Genomic DNA, 23,620 nt, shown 5'->3' with positions numbered 1-23,620 from the left:
TTATGTTATGCAATCTAAATGTTTTCCATTTTAACCTATTAATTAAATAAGTTAACCTAATAATGCCTATTATTTAAATATGACTTGTTGAACCGGTCCGACCCATCCACTTAGTTTTCTAGTGAAGTGCAATAAATTTGAATTAACACCTTGTTTACTAATTACTGGAGAGACTAATAGACCAACTTTTATCCAAGGATTTAACAAGAGTTTAATTGTAGAAAATCTCCACATATTATTACTCTAACTGCACTTTACAACTTAAAGTATTTATACAAGAAATTTGTGTCCTTGATCAATTGAAAAGTGACGAGATACTTAACTCCATCCAAGTTAAATAAGTTATTGATGAAGTGGCAAATGTGTCATACTGTATTAAAACTTGGACTAACTTCACTTTACACCCTTAGACTTAGATCACTTTTTTATTTTGCATCCTAAATTTTGACTTTGAACACTTTGTACCCTAAACTCTTAATTTTGGACTTTTTGGACCCTTTACTATCAAGTTTGTCTTATTTAAATCTAATCAATAATTACATTCTCAAAATTAATGAGACAAAGGATGATGAAAATTAAGGACAACATACCATTTTGTTCTAATTACAATCCTGCAACCTTTTTTTGTTCACTTTTAGTACATTGTCATTGATTGATATGATCACAAGCACTAATATTATTAGTAAAATTAATAAGATAAAAGATAATACAAATAAATCGCAATATATTACTTTATTTTTGCTACAATATCTTGGCACATTTTGACCATTTTCAGCGCATTGCTGTTAATTTATTGAATCCTCTATGCCATTATTTTTGCTAAAGTTGTCATTAATTAGGATAAATTTAAAATTTTAAGATATAAAGTATCCAAAATTGAGAGTTCAAGAGTATTCAAAATCAAAATTGGAATATAAAGTAAAAAGTGATGGAAGTTCAGCAATACAAAATGGAGTTTGTCCTTAAAAGCTTAGACCTTAGACAGACGGTTGACAGACCAATAGAACAACTTCTATCCACCCAAGCAATTAAGAATTCTAACCAATAGAAAAGAAAAAAGCAATTAAGAATTCACTTCTAACCAGAAAAAGGAAAAGGGATCAAGATTAAGAAAAACAAAGAAAGGAAAAAAGCTACTAGTAAGAGGTGTTAGTATTTGTCTTCTTTTTACAGGGTACAGTTGGGGAGGGGCTGAGAAACGGCTGTGGATGTAGACTGCAAAGCCGATGCCCGAAGAGACTATAAAAGAAGATCAACTTGGAGTTGGGGATGAGGATCTGCATTGTTCTGTAACTTCATCCTTTCACGTGAATACTTTTTTATTCTTCTATTTTAATCCTTTTATTATCCATTTAACTGCTTCCATTCATTTGTGTACTAAAAAAGTCAAACTTAGTCAACACCTGAAACTGTTTTCTAGACCAAGCAACAGAACACTATACTAAGAGAGCATAATCTTTAGTGTCATTTACTGAGTGGTAAATCTTGGAATGTTAAAGTTGGAATTGTTATGGGTCTTTGGACTAAAAGGTTGTACTGAAAAATACCAAAAAGGTTTTACTGCTGGAAGTAGATGGCAGATACCTTTCTCTATAAGGGTTCTTCCCATTGTTTAGTATCTCTCAACTGAAGAGTAGCCTTTGAGAGCGTGCAAAGAATCTTCCAAAAACCATTCTTTTGGCTTTTCTTTCTGCTGCATTGTTTTTTAAATTGGATGGCCTAAAATGGGTTCTTGAGTTCTCAAGTCTTTAGGATTTGCTGCCTGTGCAAATTCTTATGCACAGGAGAAATTTGAGATCTGGTGTTGTGAGGGGTTCACTGTGTTTCGGTTCATACAGTTGTGGGCAGGATTTCAGCTGTCCTTTTTTTTTTTTTGAATAGTAAGAGAATGGCTCCAATATTGGATTTTTTTAGCTGGTCGGGGAAGGACTCGCAAAAGGGAACACCAGTGATTGTGAAAATGGAGAATCCCAACTATTCCATTGTGGAAATTGACAGCCCTGATACTGCATTCAGGCCAGTTGAGAAGAGCCGTGGGAAAAATGCCAAGCAAGTCACTTGGGTATTGCTTCTTAAGGCCAACCGTGCCGTTAGTGGTGTTGCTTGGCTTGCAACTATTCTTTGGGCACTGCTGGGAACTATTCAGAGGAGGTTGATTTTCAGGCAGGGAGTAGGTCTTGCGAGTGAGAAGCTGGGCAAAGGAAAATTGTTGTTGAATATAATTAAAGCATTTTTAGCTACTTCCTTGGTGTTTCTGACCTTTGAGGTAGTTGCTTACTTGAAAGGTTGGCATTACTTTGAGAACCCAAATTTGTACATTCCCAATTCTTCTGATTTCCAAGGTTTTTTTCACATGATTTATGTTTCTTGGCTGGCGTTTCGGGTTGATTATATAGCACCTTCTATTCAAGGCCTTTCTACATTCTGTGTTGTTCTGTTTCTAATTCAGTCATTAGATCGACTAGTTCTTTGCCTGGGTTGCCTGTATATTAAGTGGAAGAAGATTAAGCCAAGGATTGATGGGGATCCATTCAAATCAGATGATCTTGAGGGATCAAATAAAAATTTTCCCATGGTCCTTGTTCAAGTGCCAATGTGTAATGAGAGGGAGGTAATCGCCTGCACCTTTTGTTAATTTGTGCCTTACGTTGTCATAACTATATGTTAGCTCTGTATGGTCTACTAATTGAATTGCAATTTCTAGATTTTGAATTCCATCATAGATAACTTGGTAACCTTCTAATGACAATCCTTGTGCTAGGCTTTGAATTGCATCATTAATGACTTGAATTCAGCATTCAAAATTAACAAGAAGAAAAACTGTAGTAAATAGTTTGAATGTGAAAATTATGTTAAACTTTGTAGTCTTCCTGGGATGCGTTGTCACAATTCCATATGCTCGGTTGTTATCACCTTATATCTTTTCAGAAACACTTTGAAGTGGTTCTTGAGTATGCATACTGAATGAAGTACTTTGAGCTTTTTCAACAATAGGCTGCAATAGTATGTGAATTTAATACTATGTTAAAAAGGTTATAATTGATCCATTTCCAGCACCATGTCTTATTAATAGCTGTATTGGTTCATACAGGTATATGAGTTGTCTATTTCAGCAGTCTGTCAACTCGATTGGCCAAAAGATCAATTGCTCATCCAAATTCTCGATGATTCTGATGATGAAGATATTCAGCAGCTCATCAAATCAGAAGTCAGCAAATGGAGTCAGCGGGGTATCAACATAATTTACCGGCATCGACTGGTCAGAACTGGATATAAAGCTGGAAATCTCAAGTCTGCAATGAGCTGTGACTATGTTAAGGATTATGAGTTTGTTGCAATATTTGATGCTGATTTCCAACCGACCCCAGATTTCCTAAAGCATACAGTTCCATATTTTAAGGTACCTACACTAAATGTAACTTGTCCATAGTTTGTGGTTGGTAGATTGAACTTTTTTACTGACCATCTTTGTTTTAATGCAGGACAATCCTGATTTAGGATTGGTTCAGGCTAGATGGGCTTTTGTGAACAAGGATGAAAACTTGTTGACTCGCCTACAGAACATTAATCTGTGTTTCCATTTTGAGGTGGAACAGCAGGTTAATGGGGTTTTCTTGAATTTCTTTGGTTTCAATGGGACAGCTGGTGTTTGGAGGATTAAGGCCTTGGAAGAATCTGGTGGGTGGCTTGAAAGAACGACTGTTGAAGATATGGACATTGCTGTTCGTGCTCATCTCCATGGTTGGAAATTTATATTTTTAAATGACGTTAAGGTAGTATTTGTCTGTTGAGTCAATTTTACTCTAATTAGTGGGAAAACATTCTGTTTGTAACATCCTTGCTTTCCAGGCTTGAGAATATAACACAGGATATTTAAGTAGATTAGCTAGGATTCCCTGAAGAGATAACAAGTAGGAAACTCAATTTGTCTGAGCGTATCTTCACTTCCCAATAGAGTCCACGATCTAGTCAGACTCCGTAGGAAAGTTCGTGTTTCTTCTATCATTTCTAGGTCATTAGAAAAAAATTGGTCTTCATTTTACAAACTAACTATAGAAAACCTGCAATAATGTTCAGCTAAATGCAAATTTGATTGCACAAGAGATTTGATGCTTGCTGAAACATTTATATAGCTTCTAAGCAGCATTCTGCTAAAGAAGTGTAATAAGCTTCTCATTTCTAATTATTTTTGGCTTGCATGTTTTCATATGGGCAATAAATAGCTTGTAAGTTGTTTTTGCCTTCACCTGCTAACTAGTTATAACAAATGTATTGACCTATTTACTTTATATGCTTTCTGCTGAAATTGGATCAGGTCCTATGTGAAGTTCCTGAGTCATTTGAAGCTTACAGGAAGCAGCAACATAGGTGGCATTCTGGTCCCATGCAACTTTTTCGACTGTGCCTTCCCACCATCATAACTTCTAAGGTATTAACTATTAATTACTCCAATAGGTGGATAATTTTCATATTTATAGTGAGGTCCTCCTTGATGATATCTTAATCTCTCAACTTACTGCAGATTCCAACATGGAAGAAGGCAAATTTGATACTTCTGTTCTTTCTGTTAAGGAAACTTATTCTTCCCTTCTATTCTTTCACATTGTTTTGCATCATTCTTCCTTTAACCATGTTTATCCCAGAGGCTGAACTCCCTATGTGGGTTGTTTGCTACGTGCCTGTTCTTATGACATTGCTCAACATTCTTCCTGCACCTCAGTCAATCCCTTTTGTTGCTCCCTACCTCCTCTTTGAGAACACAATGTCAGTAACTAAATTTAATGCAATGGTGTCTGGACTATTCCAATTCAGTAGCTCATATGAGTGGGTCGTCACGAAAAAGGCTGGCAGGTCTTCAGAATCTGACTTGTTGGCTGCTGCTGAGAGTGATATGAAAGCACTATACAACTCACAGATGATGAGGGGATCTTCTGACAGTGAACTTTCAGAGATGAACCAGTTGAAGGAACAGGAAAAGCCAATTCCTGCACCGATTAAGAAAATGAATAAAATATATCGGAAGGAGCTAGCTCTTGCTTTCCTACTGTTAACAGCTTCAGTGAGAAGCCTTTTATCAGCTCATGGAGTTCATTTCTACTTTCTGCTTTTCCAAGGAGTCACATTTCTTCTTGTTGGTCTCGACCTGATTGGGGAGCAAATGAGCTGATATTGTAGCATTCCATAATATGGGAAAAATGAAAAAGAAGCACACATGCTGATTTCAACATGCAGCTAGCATGCTTTCTTTCTCAGATTTACACATGTTCCACGCATTCAAGTAAGATTTCAGTCTTTTCTCATTGCTGCAATGGCTGAAGAGGAATTAACAAGGATTGGTCTTGCTTATATCTGCCCTTATGGTTATGGTCAGAGAACTCCAGTTGGCCATTTCTGTTCTATGCCAATCTGTAATTCTTTTACATTCTTCTTCTTATTTTTCCAACCTTTTTTTTGTCAATTAGGATGCTGAATGATCTCGTAGCTTTCCATAGATAGTCTCAATATAGGTAGGAGCCGAGTCTCTGTATTTTACTCGTGCCATTTATTGTTGGCAGCAAATATTATAGCTTCCACTGTGTGTAGAATTGTTTTTGTGAATGTATCAACAATGCATAAGAATATCTGATTGGTTGAAACAAGTTACCTATGTCACACTGCTTTACAATTCCACACTCTCTAGCATTTTACTTTCACACAAACATTTTCTGTGTCCGGGTGATATGTACTTTATTGTTCTTGAGATGAAAGCAAGAGTAAAATTTGTGTCGGCAGGCGAAAAAAGGGGAAACAAGACGATGAATCTTGATTTGCAGTTTTCGGTTAGCTAGCTGAGGAGGTTTTCATTTTCTTTAACTCCCACTAACCAAAGGAACATATCAAATATGGGACCACAAATCTTTCTCTGGCCATTACAGATTTTATGTTTTTTCCCCCTATCTCTGGCATGTGAGAGTTACATCACACATTGAGACAACTTCATGTTTTCTTGCATTGACTATATGTCTAGGTCCACTTAAATTGAATCTTTTGTCATGGTGAGAAGTAGACCCTCTGATTTGACAAGCTAACTAGAAGAATTCCTTGGCATCTTGCACTGAAGTAATTGTTTTAGATATTCCTCCAGCAGCCACGTTTTGTCATTTGTACAAATTTGAACATTATTTAGATCTTATTTGATAATTCAATTCATCATTTACACTTAATAGATTCAAATTTTAACATATTTAGACGTGTTTGATAATAAAAAATAGAACATCTTAATTAATTAAGTAGATCTGATGATAAGTTATACACTTATCTCTTAATGTAAGATGCATTCAAATATTAGGACATCAATATTTACAATTCAACAATTTAATGAATTCATATTTCAAATTTCAGATTTTTTTATTTCAATTTTATCAAATGCACCCTTAATGCAAGATTTGTTCTCTACAAAATAACAAAGTTAACGTGAATTTCTAAGTTATGGATAATTCTCAATCTCCAAATAATATATTTATTCTCTTGGATTGATTCGTAAAGATTATAGGCATAAATATATCCCACTTTAGGTGTTCACATAGCTTTCTAAAATCTACTTGCAACTTTGTTACGTGTGCAAAGCTTATTAACTCTTCTTTTTTTGAGGGGCTTTACCTGTACTGTTTGAGCTGTTGTTTTATGGTGAAATCACATCCTACAGTACTCTAATGCAACAGTTTGGTAAGCAAAAATTGTAGAAACAATTAACGGAAAGAAAGTGTAACTTTCAGGCCTATGATGCAAATCTACAGGATCCACGTAACTTATGTTGATTTGGGGTTATATTTTTTAATAAGGTTTTTATAACTGTTAGTGTACATTGTTTAACACTAGCGGGTTTAGATTATTGCCACATAGCATAAATTCAAATTTAAAATTCAAATTATGCACATATAACATACATCCATAACTGTTAGTGTAAAAAAAAATCACTACATATTAGTGTATAAAAAGTTAATCCTATATTTTTATGTTCTTTTTTATTAAAAAAATAAAGCACAATAATCACTAATTTACTACGCCTAGTACTAACGTCATTAGTGCAAAAAGTGTGGCATTAATACTAATATAATGTAAGAGTACAACCTACAATTATTAGATGCGAATCTAAGGTCAGTTATTCTTACATTCTCACCCTTAATTAGGTTTTATACATTAAATAGTCATCTTCAATGATCAATTTAAGTGTGATGTTCTTTCCACCTATATTTATCCTACAAATATTTTATCTTTTGGGACCCAATTGTTTCCCATCCCCATGTTGTAAATGTAGCATGCTCTACTACAAAAATTATTATTGGATTTGTCTTATGAATGTTCAATATACACTCCTTAAAAAAAAAAAAGGTTTCGAAATAGGGATAAATTGGGAAAATTTTTAAATGCAATAGAGAATATATTTGTGAGTCTATGCATTTAATTAGTCATTAGGTGCTTGTTAAAATAACCTATAATTGTTCGTAGGGATAATTTCAGCAACCTTTCTCTAAGTTTATGGTAAACTTGGTTTTGACACTTACCTATGTTGTGATGAATAATAAACAAAATATTTTTATGTGATTTGAACTAATAAATAAAATGATGATTTGAACTAATGTTTTTACGTGCTATGTTTTGATGAATAATAAACAAAATGATGATTTGAACTAATATTTTTACTTCAAAAACAGGTACATTGCCAAATGAAAAAAGGAGAAAAACAAATAAAGAAAGATTGAAAAGTAATGTTGTCTGTTGGACAGAAGGATCGGACGCACAGCACAGTATCAAACATCTGAAAGACAGAGCAGAATATTAGCCACATCCATCATACACTCATTTCCCCTATCGCCCGCCTGGCGCAAATGAAGATGGAACTTGAACATTCTATTTTTGTTTGATGCAAAGCTATCCAATACAACATTAAAGGATCAGCCGTTCGACTGATTAGACATCCAACTGGTCTTACGGTTAGTTTTTTCAGCATTTAGTGCTTGACTGTTGGATCTCATTTTAATACCAATTTTCACCAGCTACATAAGGAGTAATGGCGAGAACTTGTAATGACATTTGTCTATATAAAATACAAGTTTTCAAGAGTGATATTTAGGTAGAAATATACTTTGATTATTGTATAACTATGGGAAAACTTGGGTTTGTGAGATTTCTCAAAAAGGAGAAATGAAACCTTTGTGAAGGTGATCCTCACTTGTAAAGTAGCTCTTAATTGGTTGGGTGAACTTTCAATTGTAACTAATTGATGGTTAACTAGAAGAGTTGTAAAACTCCTTGGATCAACTAAAGGCCTTTAGGGTGAGAAAGGAGAGAACTTTCACTTGTACAAGTTAGTTAGTATCACCCTCAATTGAAAAAACTACTTGGTTGATTTAACTTCAAGTTTGGCGAAACTTGGAAATTTATTGGTTTGCATTTTTATCTTTTACCTCTTCTTTTTACTATTTAACTGTACAATCTTTATTTAATTTCACTAAATTAATTGAATCATTTGTTATATCTTTGTGAGTTTCATTTGAAATATTTTTATTGGATGAATATTTGCAATTACTTACTTGGTTTGTGAACAACCTAATTCACCTCCCTTTTAGGTTGCTTGGACCTTATAATTGGTATCAAAAGTTGGTCTCCTAAAAATTAAGTTTAAACAGCTTAGAAGTAGATCATGACAACCAATAATGTTTTGCTTGTGATGCCCCCACTTCTCCCTAAGGCGAACCAAAGGGTATCCGCGGGACGCCTGCCCAACTCTCGCCAGGACTCACCACAATCCATCATTCAAAAGCTCGAAATACTTTAAGTAACCTCAATACATAATTAAAGTACTTCAAATATCTCACACTTACAATTATGCAGCTTTCAATCTTAAATACAACCCAACGGAAAAGGGTACAATAGCCATCCGTTATAATATAACTTAAAGTCTCCAAAAGAAAACAATCTAGTACTACTCACGAGCACCCTTGGTCTCGAACCCTGTAAAAGAAAACCACAACGTGGGATGAGCTACACAACCCAGTGAGATTCCAACACACTCTAACAGTTCAAATAAATCAAGCAAGTTGGGTATATCATATGCATGGTTCAAGGTTGCACAATGGCATGTTATCATGAGGTGATAATCATTGTACGAGTAATTTGAGACATTTATCATGAGACAGGTATCATGGTATGAGTACATTGGTCATGTAACAGGTATGGAGCATATCACAGGCATAGCTCAGGATTTCATGTTGGCATTTTAGTATGAAACAATTATCATGATACAAGGTAAACATATACGGTAGGATACGGTGTTCCAGTGGAACTCTGTCGGTCATCTGCACCTTATGACTTCCGGATCCCCTCGGTTTGATTGGCCATCACCTTATCCCTCCAGTGGTAATATTCGAGTATACCGAAACGGTGGCCCAGCGTTCCAACCTACCCGACCGAGCCCAGTCCTGGCTCGAGTAGGTCAGTAACCAAGGGCAGGGCCCAAGTTCAGCTTAGAGCTTACAACATGCACAGGTAACCAAGTAATTCGACCAAAGGTAAAATTCATCATTTGAGTAGGTCGAGTGAGGTAAAGTACACACTCGCCTAACAATGGTGGACAGCTTCATATAACATGTGATTCATGATAATCAAGTAATCAAGTGGATACTTAGCACGTAAGCAATACAAGTTGATTTCATAGAAGCATGTAATTCACGGATATCAAATAATCATGTGGATTGAAATCATGTGAGCAAATAGTCAAGTAATCAGGTAGTCATGTGGGTTGGTAAACGGTTAACGGTTAACGGTTAACGGTTCACGGTTAATTGACCTGCATTTGCCATATTAATAGGCCATCATTGGCCGTTATTCCATTTTTATCATGTGAGAGTCGAGGAGATTCACTCCAACGACTTTATGTCCAACACTAGGCAAGCGCAAGCAACTAGTCGAGGGATTCACCCAACGACGTCACAACACCTGAGGTATTCACGAAAACATTTCACATAAGTCACCCCTCGAAAGGCTAGTGTGATAAAATACACACTGCTCACTTCAATGGATCAGAAATCATTTTTCCAATTATCACATATCAAGTCACGAAAACACTTTAACCAAGTAAGCTAGGCAAGCAATCTAGCAAGCTAGGCATGTATCGAGTTCATATGTTCATTTGATATGGTTAATCATTTAACCAATTCATGTCGATATGCACTGCAAGTATACATCATTATAGGCATGAGTATTGTAAATACTTAACACATAGTACTTAGCACTTAATAATCATGAATAAGCATGTCCTGGACTTATTAAATTACGTATTCCTATATGGAACACTCACCTATTGCAACAAGAGAGTAAATACTCAAACAAGTGTCTAGGCGTCCACTTCGAGTTCCTCTTGAAGGTCCCCTTGAGCGCCTGAACAAATAACCATTAACTATTATACACTATCACTAAGAACCCCTACTTATCAAAGAAGGTTGTACAATCTAAGGAGAATTCCTGAATTGGACCTTAATTATTAATAATCAAGGCTCAAGAGTAAAGTTTTAAAGTCTAAAGAGAGAGACTAACATTTTCCATGAAATCGAGTTCAAAATGTTCAATCGGTATCGAGAAAAGAAGGCAAGTTTCCAAAATCTCATTTTCTAAGAAATTGACAAATTTCAGCTTTGGGTGTCAATTTTAGAAAAATCGTATCTTGCACTATGTAGGTCCAAAATTGGAAAGCTTGATATCGTTGGAAACTTCTTCAAAAGCACTAAAAGTTCCTAGAAGATACTTTTCCATGATTCCAAACGGAAGGTATTCAAAAATTGACTCAAGGTTTCTGCTTTGGACCATTAAGACAGTTTCGGGGTTGGTTTTTGACCAACTTCGAAAATCCGGTAAAATTCACACAATACGAACTAGCCTCCGAAATTTAGAACTCAATTAGAGCTACAATCAAAGTTTAAAATGAAACAAATGGAACAAGAATCGAAGTTTTGAGCGCCAAGATATAGTAGCTCAAAGTTGGTAACTTGCATTACCAAGACAAATTTAAGTTGGTTTTTGGCCAACTTTGGAAATTCGAAAAAATTCATTTGTTTTGAACTAACCTTTGAAATTTGGAAATCAAATAGTGTTGCAATCCAAGAGTATAACAAAACAAGCGGAATGAGAAACGGAGTTTCGAGCACGAAGATATGGTAATTCAAAGTTAGTGAAAATGTGAAACTGTTACGTAAATTCCAGGTTTAATTCACAACTTTGGGACTTTGATTGAACATCGAAATGGACTCGGAATGGCACCAAATTTGGCAGTATTATCCTACCATATAAGGGCTATTTCTCTACCAAATTTCGTAGGAAAATTCATTCGTAAAGTTGGTTAACGAAATCACTAAAGTCCCAAGAAGTTCCTCGGCAAATCTGCCTTGGACTTCCGTTTTTCCATTTTCAAAACGCTTGGCCAATGAAACACCTCAAACACGGTTCATTTCAGTAGATAATGTCTAAGGTACATTTGATAGGTGATTTATACCAAGAAACTTCAGAAAACAAGTCCCAAATCATTGTTAGTTACAAATCTGTCCAAGTGGAAAATTCTATCACTGTAGCAGTTTCAAACATTGGCCACAACTCACTCAATTCAACTTGGAATTGGGCGTGGTTAATGGAGTTGGAAAGTTCTCTTATAAAGCTAAATTTTCTCAGAAGAAACCATTTTCAAATTCCATTCACAAACAGCTTGTTTTTTAGCATCTAGAAGCAATTTCTGTCCTGTCTCCTGGAGAGCAACGAAACAGGACAGTGATTTTCAATCGAATGGTGTGGCTCACTCAAGTGGAACCAGAATGTAATATTGGTACCAATGGAAATCTGGGAATGTCTAGTTTCCAGTGCCGCAAACGGCACTTGATTTCGACATCGGAGGAAAGAGTTATGGTCGATACAAAATGACTGCCTGGCCAATACGGGATTCATTTTCCAATTTTCCTGACTTTGGAAATCAACTCATTTGACCAACCAAATCATATTATTTTTCGATGAAATTTTGTACACACTCACAATAACATGTAAACAACATAATCAAGTCATTAGAACCTCAAAATTTTGCACAAAAATGGTCGGACAAGGCAGGGGTAAAACGGTCACTTTTTACTCCATGCACTCCTTGAAGTTTCTACTAGTTATACACCATTAATCTACCATTTTGAGCACTAAACCAACATTAAATCCATCATCAAGCATGATATCAGTCCCCAAGACAAAGGTGGGAGTTCATAGAGCCCACCCATTTCATTTTGCACCATAAACAAAGCTACCCACATGATTATATAACCGTATATGTGCAATATATCTTACAAAAACTAAGATCTATGGGTTGGATGATTTGCTACCTTCTTGGATGACTAGATCAGAAATTTTTGGTCACTTTGAGCCTCAAGAAAATCGTGGAAATGAAGCTCCTCTCCTTGCCTAGATGAATCTCCAAGTTGTTGTGAGTTTGTGGTAGAAATTTCAAATGATTTGGTGCAAGTTTGAGAGGTGAATGAAGAAGGAATTTTGGTCTCCTTCTCTTGGTGTTGCATGGCTGGTTTGAGAAGGAAAAGAAGAATGGTGGCTGATGATAAGCTTCCGTAGGAAGCTTTGATATTTGTGGCCAAAATTGGTTCCAAAAGTCAACCTTTCAATAGCGCGCGTGCTCGTTTCCTCTCGCGCTTGTTTCACTAGTGCACTAAACCTCTAATGCCCTTATATTCATATAAATATTATTCACTCTCAATTGTCCCAAAATAAGGGTCTAACGTTCCTCAATTTAAATCGCACGTGTGAAAACGCGTATCTCCAATTTAAGCGCAATAACGCGAAACTTCCGAGAAATTCTTATAACGATAGTACTAATAACTATCACTTGAGTATTTAAACATTAAGATACCTAATTTAGGTCCATTGTACATGTCTCCAATATTCCAAACTTATTGTACTCTAAATCGGTCAAGATTTCCAAAGATGTGTTCACTATTTTCACTAAACGAGCTTCCGGAAATTAATTTTTGAAACAAGTCATTTTAAAAATATAATGAAACTATATTTTCATGTAATTAGGTCTCAAGAGATTAGAAAATAATATTCAGAGTAAAAGGCCAAATAAATAATTAAATAAGCGAGAAATAGGAGATTAAATAAGTAAATTTTGCGAATCCTCACAACCTCCCCTCTTTAAAAGAATTTCGTCCTCGAAATTCATACCTTCTGTAATCTCAGACAACTCTGAACCGTGTGGTGTGTTCATGTCATGCGTTCTTTCAGATGCCACTGGTCGGTTTCTCCTTCCATTGACTTGTCGAGAGACAGTTCCATTTCCTTGTTGAGCAGTAGTTTCTCGTGGATACCTCCTTGGACAGTCATGAACTTTATGGTTGGTACTTCCACACCCCATACACTTTTGTCCCTTTAGCCAACAGTTTTCTTCAATATGATTCGCCCTTCCACAATATCCACAGGTTGGACGAGACACTGTGACCTGACTTGCTGATGAGGTCCTCTTTGACTGCATTTGTCCTACTGGAGCTCTTTGGGACGTAGTCCCTTTTGGTTCCTTTATCATGAGTGGTGCAGGAAGTGATAGTCCTACTCCATCCACTCATTTTCTAACTTTGGGTGGTGGTCCATTTCCTCCTAGTGTACTATCAGATGCATCTCTTTTCCTTGTTTGAAAAGCTCTCAGTTGAGATTTTGTGCTTTCTACCCTTTGCACTTTTTCGAGAGCGTCACTAAATGTTTCAACCTGTGCTGCGGCAAGGGCATCTTGGATCTCTAAATTTAATCCTTGGATGAACCGTCTTATTCTCTTCCGTTCAGTAGCCACCAATTCTGGGGCATATGTAGATAACTTCGTAAAGCGTGTTTCATACTCAGCTACGCTCAAAGTTCCTTGACGAAGCTTTATAAAATCATCTTCTCTCTTTTCTTGGACAAGTGGAGGAAGAAATTTCTCATTAAATTCACGCACAAAGTTTGTCCAAGTCCTTAGGGTTTGATCCCTTTCCCACTTGTTTCTTATAACATTCCACCATGCTCGGGCTGCTCCTTCAAGTTGAAATATAGCAAAGGTGACTTGTCTCTCCTCGGTGTAATCCAAGGCATCGAATATATTTCTTATATTTTCTAACCAATTCTCAGCCACCTCTGGATCAGGTCCTCCAGCAAACTTGGGCGGGGAAAATTTTTGAAACCGCTCTAAAACTCGATCCTCCCCTATCTCTTGGTTTCCACGTTGGTTTCCTTGTCCAACACCTTGACCTTGTTGAGCTACTAAGAGTTCTAGGATATCCGTCATGCGAGTTAAAACTTGTCCCATTTGATCATTTCCTCTCCCAACACTTGGCTCAACGTTTTGATCAATATCGGATCCATTAGCTACTCTTTCATTTCGGGGTTGTCTAGGTTGACGTCCCTTTCGTTGTCCTCTAGTTTTCATATTCACAACTAATCTATACACATATGTATAAATCTCACACTAAGCCATAGTTGAACTACACATATATGCCAATAACAACCTTTAAAGGAAAAGAAATCACATATATAAATATCATTATCACTATGCAAGTAAACACAAATTAGAGTTCATTAAATCATAAAACAAGTTATGGCCAAGTAAAGTTCATGCCAAGTCAAAGTCAATAACAAAAATAAACAAGTGATTATCACAAGTACATTCATCTCCAAGGCGCAACTCTTAAGTTCTACCCCCATCGTCTCACTATGAAAGATCACAAGTAGAGATTCACTAGATTAATTGGAACTAGACGATTCTCGTTCCCTAACATGCTCGATTTCAATCCAAACACAAGGATCTTTTGGGTTACGATATTTTTCATCTCCCGTTCTTAATCATTATGCCACCCAACCAAACAATTAGTGGTTCCCTGTAACCATTCTCATTAAATATCAATTCATTCCTATTCCCCATAAATGGAGATGTCAAGCCCTTAGGGTTGCTTTCCATCCTCAAGTATTCAGGTACAAGAATCCAAAATAAGGTAATTCACAACTCGAGCCGGCCGGTCCCAAGAGTAAATCATCACATTCGAGATTCCTACCCAACATACATATTAAATTCCCTCCAATTATCAAGATAAAGGTTTTACAACCTATAACATTCATGATTCACAGCTTATATTTCTAGAAAGACACTTAAGTCTTTACTCAATCACATAGGAAGGACCATAACACCACTTGGCCCTATCTTGCTCCTTTGTAGAGACCACGTGAAGTGACTCTAAATTTCATCGCTACAAGCAATCATTTAACTTTCAGACTAGTCCCACAGTCCGGCATCCTAAACATTTAAGCCTAGGATACACTACAAAGATTTGAAACCTAAGCTCTGATACCAACTGTGACGCCCCCACTTCTCCCTAAGGCGAACCAAAGGGTATCCACGGGACGTCTGCCCAACTCTAGCCAGGACTCACCACAATCCATCATTCAAAAGCTCGAAATACTTTAAGTAACCTCAATACATAATTAAAATACTTCAAATATCTCACACTTACAATTATGCAACTTTCAAGCTTAAATACAACCCAACGGAAAAGGGTACAATAGCCATCCGTTATAATATAACTTAAAGTCTCCAAAAGAAAACAATCTAATACTACTCACGAGCACCCTTGGTCTCGAACTCTGTAAAAGAAAACCACAACGTGGGATGAGCTACACAGCCCAGTGAGGTTCCAAAACACTCTAACAGTTCAAATAAATCAAGCAAGTTGGGTATATCATATGCATGGTTCAAGGTTGCACAATGGCATGTTATCATGAGGTGATAATCATTGTACGAGTAATTTGAGACATTTATCATGGTATGAGACATTTATCAAGAGATAGGTATCATGGTATGAGTACATTGGTCAGGTAACAGGTATGGAGCATATCACAGGCATAACTCAGGATTTCATGTTGACATTTTAGCATGAAACAATTATCATGATACAAGGTAAACATATACGATAGGATACGGTGTTCCAGTGGAACTCTGTCGGTCATCTGCACCTTATGACTTCCGGATCCCCTCGGTTTGACTGGCCATCACCTTATCCCTCCAGTGGTAATATTCGAGTATACCGAAACGGTGGCCCAGGGTTACAACCTACCCAACCGAGCCTAGTCCTGGCTCGAGTAGGTCGGTAACCAAGGGCAGGGTCCAAGTTCAGCTTAGATCTTACAACATGCACAGGTAACCAAGTAATTCGATCAAAGGTAAAATTCATCATTTGAGTAGGTCGAGTGAGGTAAAGTACACACTCGCCTAACAATGGTGGACAGCTTCATATAACATGTGATTCATGATAATCAAGTAATCAAGTGGATACTTAGCACGTAAGCACGTAAGCAATACAAGTTGATTTCATAGAAGCATGTAATTCACGGATATCAAATAATCATGTGGATTGAAATCATGTGAGCAAATAGTCAAATAATCAGGTAGTCATGTGGGTTGGTAAACGGTTAACGGTTAACGGTTAATTGACCTGCATTTGCCATATTAATGGGCCATCATTGGCCGTTATCCTATTTTTATCATGTGAGAGTCGAGGAGATTCACTCCAACGACTTTATGTCCAACACTAGGCAAGCGCAAGCAACTAGTCGAGGGATTCATCTAACGACGTCACAACACCTGAGGTATTCACGAAAACATTTCACATAAGTCACCCCTCGAAAGGCTAGTGTGATAAAATACACACTGCTCACTTCGATGGATCAGAAATCATTTTTCCAATTATCACATATCAAGTCACGAAAACACTTTAACCAAGTAAGCTAGGCAAGCAATCTAGCAAGCTAGGCATGTATCGAGTTCATATGTTCATTTGATATGGTTAATCATTTAACCAATTCATGTCGATATGCACTGCAAGTATACATTATTTATATAGGCATGAGTATTGTAAATACTTAACACATAGTACTTAGTACTTAATAATCATGAATAAGCATGTCCTAGACTTATTAAATTACGTATTCCTATATGGAACACTCACCTATTGCAACAAGAGAGTAAATACTCAAACAAGTGTCTAGGCGTCCACTTCGAGTTCCTCTTGAAGGTCCCCTTGAGCGCCTGAACAAATAACCATTAACTATTATACACAATCACTTAGAACCCCTAATTATCAAAGAAGGTTGTACAATCTAAGGAGAATTCATGAATTGGGCCTTAATTATTAATAATCAAGGCTCAAGAGTAAAGTTTTAAAGTCTAAAGAGAGAGACTAACATTTTCCATGAAATCGAGTTCAAAATGTTCAATCGGTATCGAGAAAAGAAGGCAAGTTTCCAAAATCTCATTTTCTAAGAAATTGACAAATTTCAGCTTTGGGTGTCAATTTTAGAAAAATCGTATCTTGCACTATGTAGGTCCAAAATTGGAAAGCTTGATACCGTTGGAAACTTCTTCAAAAGCACTAAAAGTTCCTAGAAGATACTTTTCCATGATTCCAAACGGAAGGTGTTCAAAAATTGACTCAAGGTTGCTGCTTTGGACCATTAAGACAGTTTCGGGGTTGGTTTTTGACCAACTTCGAAAATCCGGTAAAATTCACACAATACGAACTAGCCTCCGAAATTTAGAACTCAATTAGAGCTACAATCAAAGTTTAAAATGAAACAAATGGAACAAGAATCGAAGTTTTGAGCGCCAAGATATAGTAGCTCAAAGTTGGTAACTTGCATTACCAAGACAAATTTAAGTTGGTTTTTGGCCAACTTTGGAAATTCGGCAAAATTCATTTGTTTTGAACTAACCTTTGAAATTTGGAAATCAATTAGTGTTGCAATCCAAGAGTATAACAAAACAAGCGGAATGAGAAACGGAGTTTCGAGCACGAAGATATGGTAATTCAAAGTTAGTGAAAATGTGAAACTGTTACGTAAATTCCAGGTTTAATTCACAACTTTGGGACTTTGATTGAACATCGAAATGGACTCGGAATGGCACCAAATTTGGCAGTATTATCCTACCATATAAGGGCTATTTCTCTACCAAATTTCGTAGGAAAATTCATTCGTAAAGTTGGTTAACGAAATCACTAAAGTCCCAAGAAGTTCCTCGGCAAATCTGCCTTGGACTTCCGTTTTTCCATTTTCAAAACGCTTGGCCAATAAAACACCTCAAACACGGTTCATTTCAGTAGATAATGTCTAAGGTACATTTGATAGGTGATTTATACCAAGAAACTTCAGAAAACAAGTCCCAAATCATTGTTAGTTACAAATCTGTCCAAGTGGAAAATTCTATCACTGTAGCAGTTTCAAACATTGGCCACAACTCACTCAATTCAACTTGGAATTGGCCGTGGTTAATGGAGTTGGAAAGCTCTCTCATAAAGCTAAATTTTCTCAGAAGAAACCATTTTCAAATTCCATTCACAAACAACTCGTTTTTGAGCATCAAGAAGCAATTTCTGTCCTGTCTCCTGGAGAGCAACGAAACAGGACAGTAATTTTCAATCGAATGGTGTGGCTCACTCAAGTGGAACCAGAATGTAATATTGGTACCAATGGAAATCTGGGAATGTCTAGTTTTCAGTGCCGCAAACAGCACTTGATTTCGACATCGGAGCAAAGAGTTATGGTCGATACAAAATGACTGCCTGGCCAATACGGGATTCATTTTCCAATTTTGCTGACTTTGGAAATCAACTCATTTGACCAACCAAATCATATTATTTTTTGATGAAATTTTGTACACACTCACAATAACATGTAAACAACATAATCAAGTCATTAGAACCTCAAAATTTTGCACAAAAATGATCGGACAAGGCAGGGGTAAAACGGTCACTTTTTACTCCATGCACTCCTTGAAGTTTCTACTAGTTATACACCATTAATCTACCATTTTGAGCACTAAACCAACATTAAATCCATCATCAAGCATGATATCAGTCCCCAAGACAAAGGTGGGAGTTCATAGAGCCCACCCATTTCATTTTGCACCATAAACAAAGCTACCCACATGATTATATAACCGTATATGTGCAATATATCTTACAAAAACTAAGATCTATGGGTTGGATGATTTGCTACCTTCTTGGATGACTAGATCAGAAATTTTTGGTCACTTTGAGCCTCAAGAAAACCGTGGAAATGAAGCTCCTCTCCTTGCCTAGATGAATCTCCAAGTTGTTGTGAGTTTGTGGTAGAAATTTCAAGTGATTTGGTGCAAGTTTGAGAGGTGAATGAAGAAGGAATTTTGGTCTCCTTCTCTTGGCGTTGCACGGCTGGTTTGAGAAGGAAAAGAAGAATGGTGGCTGATGATAAGCTTCCGTAGGAAGCTTTGATATTTGTGGCCAAAATTGGTTCCAAAAGTCAACCTTTCAATAGCGCGCGAACGCGCGCGTTTCGTGCTCGTTTCCTCTCGCGTTTGTTTCACTAGTGCACTAAACCTCTAATGCCCTTATATTCATATAAATATTATTCACTCTCAATTGTCCCAAAATAAGGGTCTAACGTTCCTCAATTTAAATCGCACGTGTGAAAACGCGTATCTCCAATTTAAGCGCAATAACGCGAAACTTCCGAGAAATTCTTATAACGATAGTACTAATAACTATCACTTGAGTATTTAAACATTAAGATACCTAATTTAGATCCATTGTACATGTCTCCAATATTTCAAACTTATTGTACTCTAAATCGGTCAAGATTTCCAAAGATGTGTTCACTATTTTCACTAAACGAGCTTCCGGAAATTAATTTTTGAAACAAGTCATTTTAAAAATATAATGAAACTATATTTCCATGTAATTAGGTCTCAAGAGCTTAGAAAATAATATTCGGAGTAAAAGGCCAAATAAATAATTAAATAAGCGAGAAATAGGAGATTAAATAAGTAAATTTTGTGAGTCCTCACATTGCTCTTAGAGGGTCAATCTATTACTAACCCCCCTATATTTAACGGTGTTAATTATGTTAGTTGCAAAGAAAGAATGGAAATATTTTTGTAATCTATTAATTTTGAGTTGTAGTATATTGTGAATGAAGGTCCTTATAAGACTATCATTGAAGAAAAGGAAACCAGTAGAGCTAGACTTAAGACTAGAAGTAAATTAAGTGCTTAAGGGAAAACAAATCTCACATTGAATAGTAAAACTATGAACGTGTTGTATAATGCCTTGGATGTAAATGAATCTACTTAAATAAAAGGTTGTAAAATGGTTAAAGAATTTGGGATAAGTTGAAAGAAATTCTTGAATGAAGTGACAATGTTAGGAAATAAAGGAAATTCTTGCTTGTGACTAGATATGAGTCTTTCAAAATGGAACCACATGAAAATATTGACAAGATGGATTGTAGATTCAATGATATCATTAAAGATCTTGAAGTACTTGGCAAAGAAGAGATCTTGAGTGAGAAAAATAGAAAAATCTTAAATATTTTATCTAAGGAGTGGGAAAGTAAAGTTACGGCTACAAAGGAGTCTAAGGATTTAAATTCCATGTCTATTGAATCTCTTATCAATTCTCTAACCTCCTATAAGTTGAAACTCAAATTCAAAGTGCAAGAGGAGGATGCAATAGTGAAAAGAAGAGCATTGCACTCAAAACTTCTTAAGAAGAAGATAATTTACTCTCCATGGATAGTAAAGATGTGGAGATGGATGAAAATGACATTGCTTTACTTACCAAACATTTCAAGAAAATCTTTGCCAATAGAAGAAGATTTAGAAAGGGAGGTCCAAGCAATAACAACAATTAATTTATAACCTCTCCAAAGGCAAAGGAAAGCAAGATATGACAGAGAAACAAAGTGAGAAGTACTATGAATGCGGCCAACAGGGACATTACATGAATAAGTGCTCAATGAAGAAAAAAAGAGGCCAAAGGAGAAAGAAGACAAAGGATTAATAATTTCCAAATTACTTGAAATGATTGCAATTCGGATGAAAAAATTGAAGAAGAAGAAGAAGAAATGGCTCAAATGACTTTTATGGCCATTAGTGAAGATGAGATATGTTTGATGAATACGACAGAGGAATCAAAGTGATTCATTGATAGTGAATGTTCAAAACACATGATCGGTGACCCTTCTCAATTCATAAACTTAAAGGCAAAAAGTAACGGAAAGATCACTTTTGGAGATGACATGAAGGTCAAAACCATTAGAGTTGGTGATGTTAGTAAAAATGGTGAAACTTTCATTCAAAATGTGTTTTTAATTGATGATTTGGGATATAATTTGCTAAGTATTAGTCAATTATATTATAGAAATTTTTATGTGTTGTTTAATAAGTATGAATGTTTGGTTCTTAATACTAGCTTAAATGTTGTGTTTAAAGGTAAAATGTATAATGATATTTCTGTTATTTATTTTGAAACAATTCATAATAGTAGAATTAAATATCTTAAAGTTACAAATAATGATTCTTGGTTGTTGCATTAAAGACTTTGTCATTTTAACATGGATTTGTCGAATGAGATTGCCAAAAAAGAACTTGTTAGAAGTTTGCCAAAAATCAAATTTGAAAAAGATAGAATTTGTGATGCTTGTCAATTTGGAAAACAAACAAAAGTCTCTTTTAAACCTATAAATTATGTTACTACTTTAAGACCTTTGGAACTTTTACACTTAGACTTATTTGGACCAACTCAAATTGTAAGTTTAGGTGGTAAAAGATATGCTTTTGTGATTATTGATGACTATTTTAGATATACTTGAGTATTATTTCTTGTTCATAAAGGCGAAAAATTTAATAATTTTGTCTCTCTATTTGCCAAAGTTCAAAACTTATTGATTAGCATTTATTTTACCTACTTTTAATTAGGGTTTAGGGTGTAATTTTGGTGTATATTTAATTTAAAATGGAAGAATTGAGCTCCTTTAAAGTTACTTTTCATACGAGTAATGTTTCTTAACCAAAACATGCAAAAGTGTGGGTTAATGTGCAAATTTGTATTGTTTTTGTAGGTTTTGGTGTTTTATGAATTAATTTAAATCAAGAAGAGTTTGATGGTTTTGACACACTTTTGGTTATTTTTGGCTATATCTTGAGCTATAGATATTGGATTGAGGTGATTCTTAAACTGTTTTGAAACTAAGACATAGTTCTATAATTTTTATGAAGAAATCAAAATCCAGTACATGCATTTTCTTGATCAAAAGGTCGAAATACAATCGGACAAATTTGCTGTTGAAAGCTAAAACAGGAGATTGACTAATTAGGGTATTTTGGTCATTTCTCAACCTATAGCGATCCAATTAACATGATTCTTGATCTGTTGGAAAACTAACTCAAAAGGTTATAATTTTTATGCTTCCATCATCAAGGAACTTGCAGTTAAATTTGGTGCAAAAATAAAGGAATATTTAGAATCATAAAAAATGTGCAAACCTATAGGGGAGGCAATACGTGATTGCCATACGCGAAATTACACCTATGTATTAACCCTATGTTTCCTTGAAAATGATGGATTTTGGTTGCTTGCAACTTTCAGCTCATTTTCAGGCATTTCTAGAGCAGATTTTTAGCTGAAACTAAACAAAACGGACTTGGAGAAGTGAAGAACAGCTTAATATCAATATTATGAGCATACTTCTCCTTCCAAAAACATCTATAAATACCCTCTTATATCTCATTGATTTGAGGAGATTGTAGCATGATGAAATAGAGGAAATAGCATAGAAGCAAAAGTAGAAAGTAGTTTTAGCTCTAATTTAATATTGTGAGTTTTTTTTTGTTAGTAAGAGTTTTGAGAGAAAAGTGAAAGCACTCTTGTATTAAGCACATTTGAGAGATCAACTTGTGAAAGAATTCAAGGATTCAACCTTCAAGACATTGAATAAAAATTCTTCTTCCTAAACTTTGTCTCTTGTTCTTATTTGTCATGTTTTGTTACAAGTGTATTTCATACTTCGATGTTATTAATATGATGTCTAACTAAACTTTTTCACCTCCTACATTGAAGATGAACTTCTCGTAGTTTTGATATAAAGTAGTTAGAGAATGATTGTACTTTTTCATGATTTGTTAATTTGAGAACTTGTGCTTTTGTTTTATAATTGTTTGGTTATCAACAATGAATGATTTGATAATTGTTGAGCAATGAAAATTGCCTTCAAATAGATCTAAGTTCTTAAACACTAGCTTTATTCTCACGAAAGTAGTGAATAATGATTGGTTGGATTCATGCTATAACTTCATTAAGCTTATTTAACTTGCTTCTTACCTTTTCTCTATGAAAATAGGTGAAGGATGATTCAAGAAGTTAAAAAATTTGGAGAAAGTGATTTCTAGAGAAATTAGCCAAGGTGATTTCTCTTAAATGTTCTTTGGCGAAATTAATGACATACATTTGGAAGTTATTGCTTGACAAATCATGGAATCATGAGCATAATCACCTTAGCTAATTTCTAGTATTGACATAGTAAGGGATTCTAATTTCTTGGACCCTCTCACTTAATATTAAAGCAATTCTAATATAATTTTATTTCTTTTCTTGCAATCTTCTGCGTATATGATTGATTCTACCACCTAATGTTTAGTTTTATATTTGCTAGTTATGCTATATGGCTGGTTGTATCGCATAAACTAACTTCATCCATGGCCGGTTTTACCACCTAA

The 23,620-nt window shown here is 35.5% G+C and overlaps 1 protein-coding gene and 1 long non-coding RNA gene across 2 annotated transcripts; one reads left to right on the top strand and one right to left on the bottom strand.

Annotated features, from left to right (window-relative positions):
* Positions 1 to 1,511: 1,511 nt before the first annotated feature.
* LOC113706499 (probable xyloglucan glycosyltransferase 5) lies at positions 1,512 to 5,639 on the top strand. The gene is made up of 5 exons (XM_027228412.2): positions 1,512 to 2,611; positions 3,092 to 3,400; positions 3,483 to 3,773; positions 4,316 to 4,429; positions 4,523 to 5,639. The coding sequence occupies exons 1-5, from the start codon at positions 1,889 to 1,891 to the stop codon at positions 5,165 to 5,167; spliced, it is 2,082 nt and encodes a 693-aa protein (XP_027084213.1). The 5' UTR covers positions 1,512 to 1,888; the 3' UTR covers positions 5,168 to 5,639.
* A 3,171-nt stretch (positions 5,640 to 8,810) lies between these two features.
* LOC113705333 (uncharacterized) lies at positions 8,811 to 19,321 on the bottom strand. The gene is made up of 5 exons (XR_011820365.1): positions 19,087 to 19,321; positions 17,040 to 17,119; positions 12,387 to 15,678; positions 10,340 to 10,419; positions 8,811 to 8,994 (listed from the first exon to the last, which is right to left on the bottom strand). It is a non-coding gene; the product is annotated as an uncharacterized lncRNA (long non-coding RNA).
* Between the last annotated feature and the right edge of the window lie 4,299 nt (positions 19,322 to 23,620).

This window comes from Coffea arabica, chromosome 8c (genome assembly GCF_036785885.1).
Source record: "Coffea arabica cultivar ET-39 chromosome 8c, Coffea Arabica ET-39 HiFi, whole genome shotgun sequence".
Lineage (NCBI taxonomy): Eukaryota > Viridiplantae > Streptophyta > Magnoliopsida > Gentianales > Rubiaceae > Coffea > Coffea arabica.
This window is presented reverse-complemented; position numbering and strand designations above follow the sequence as displayed.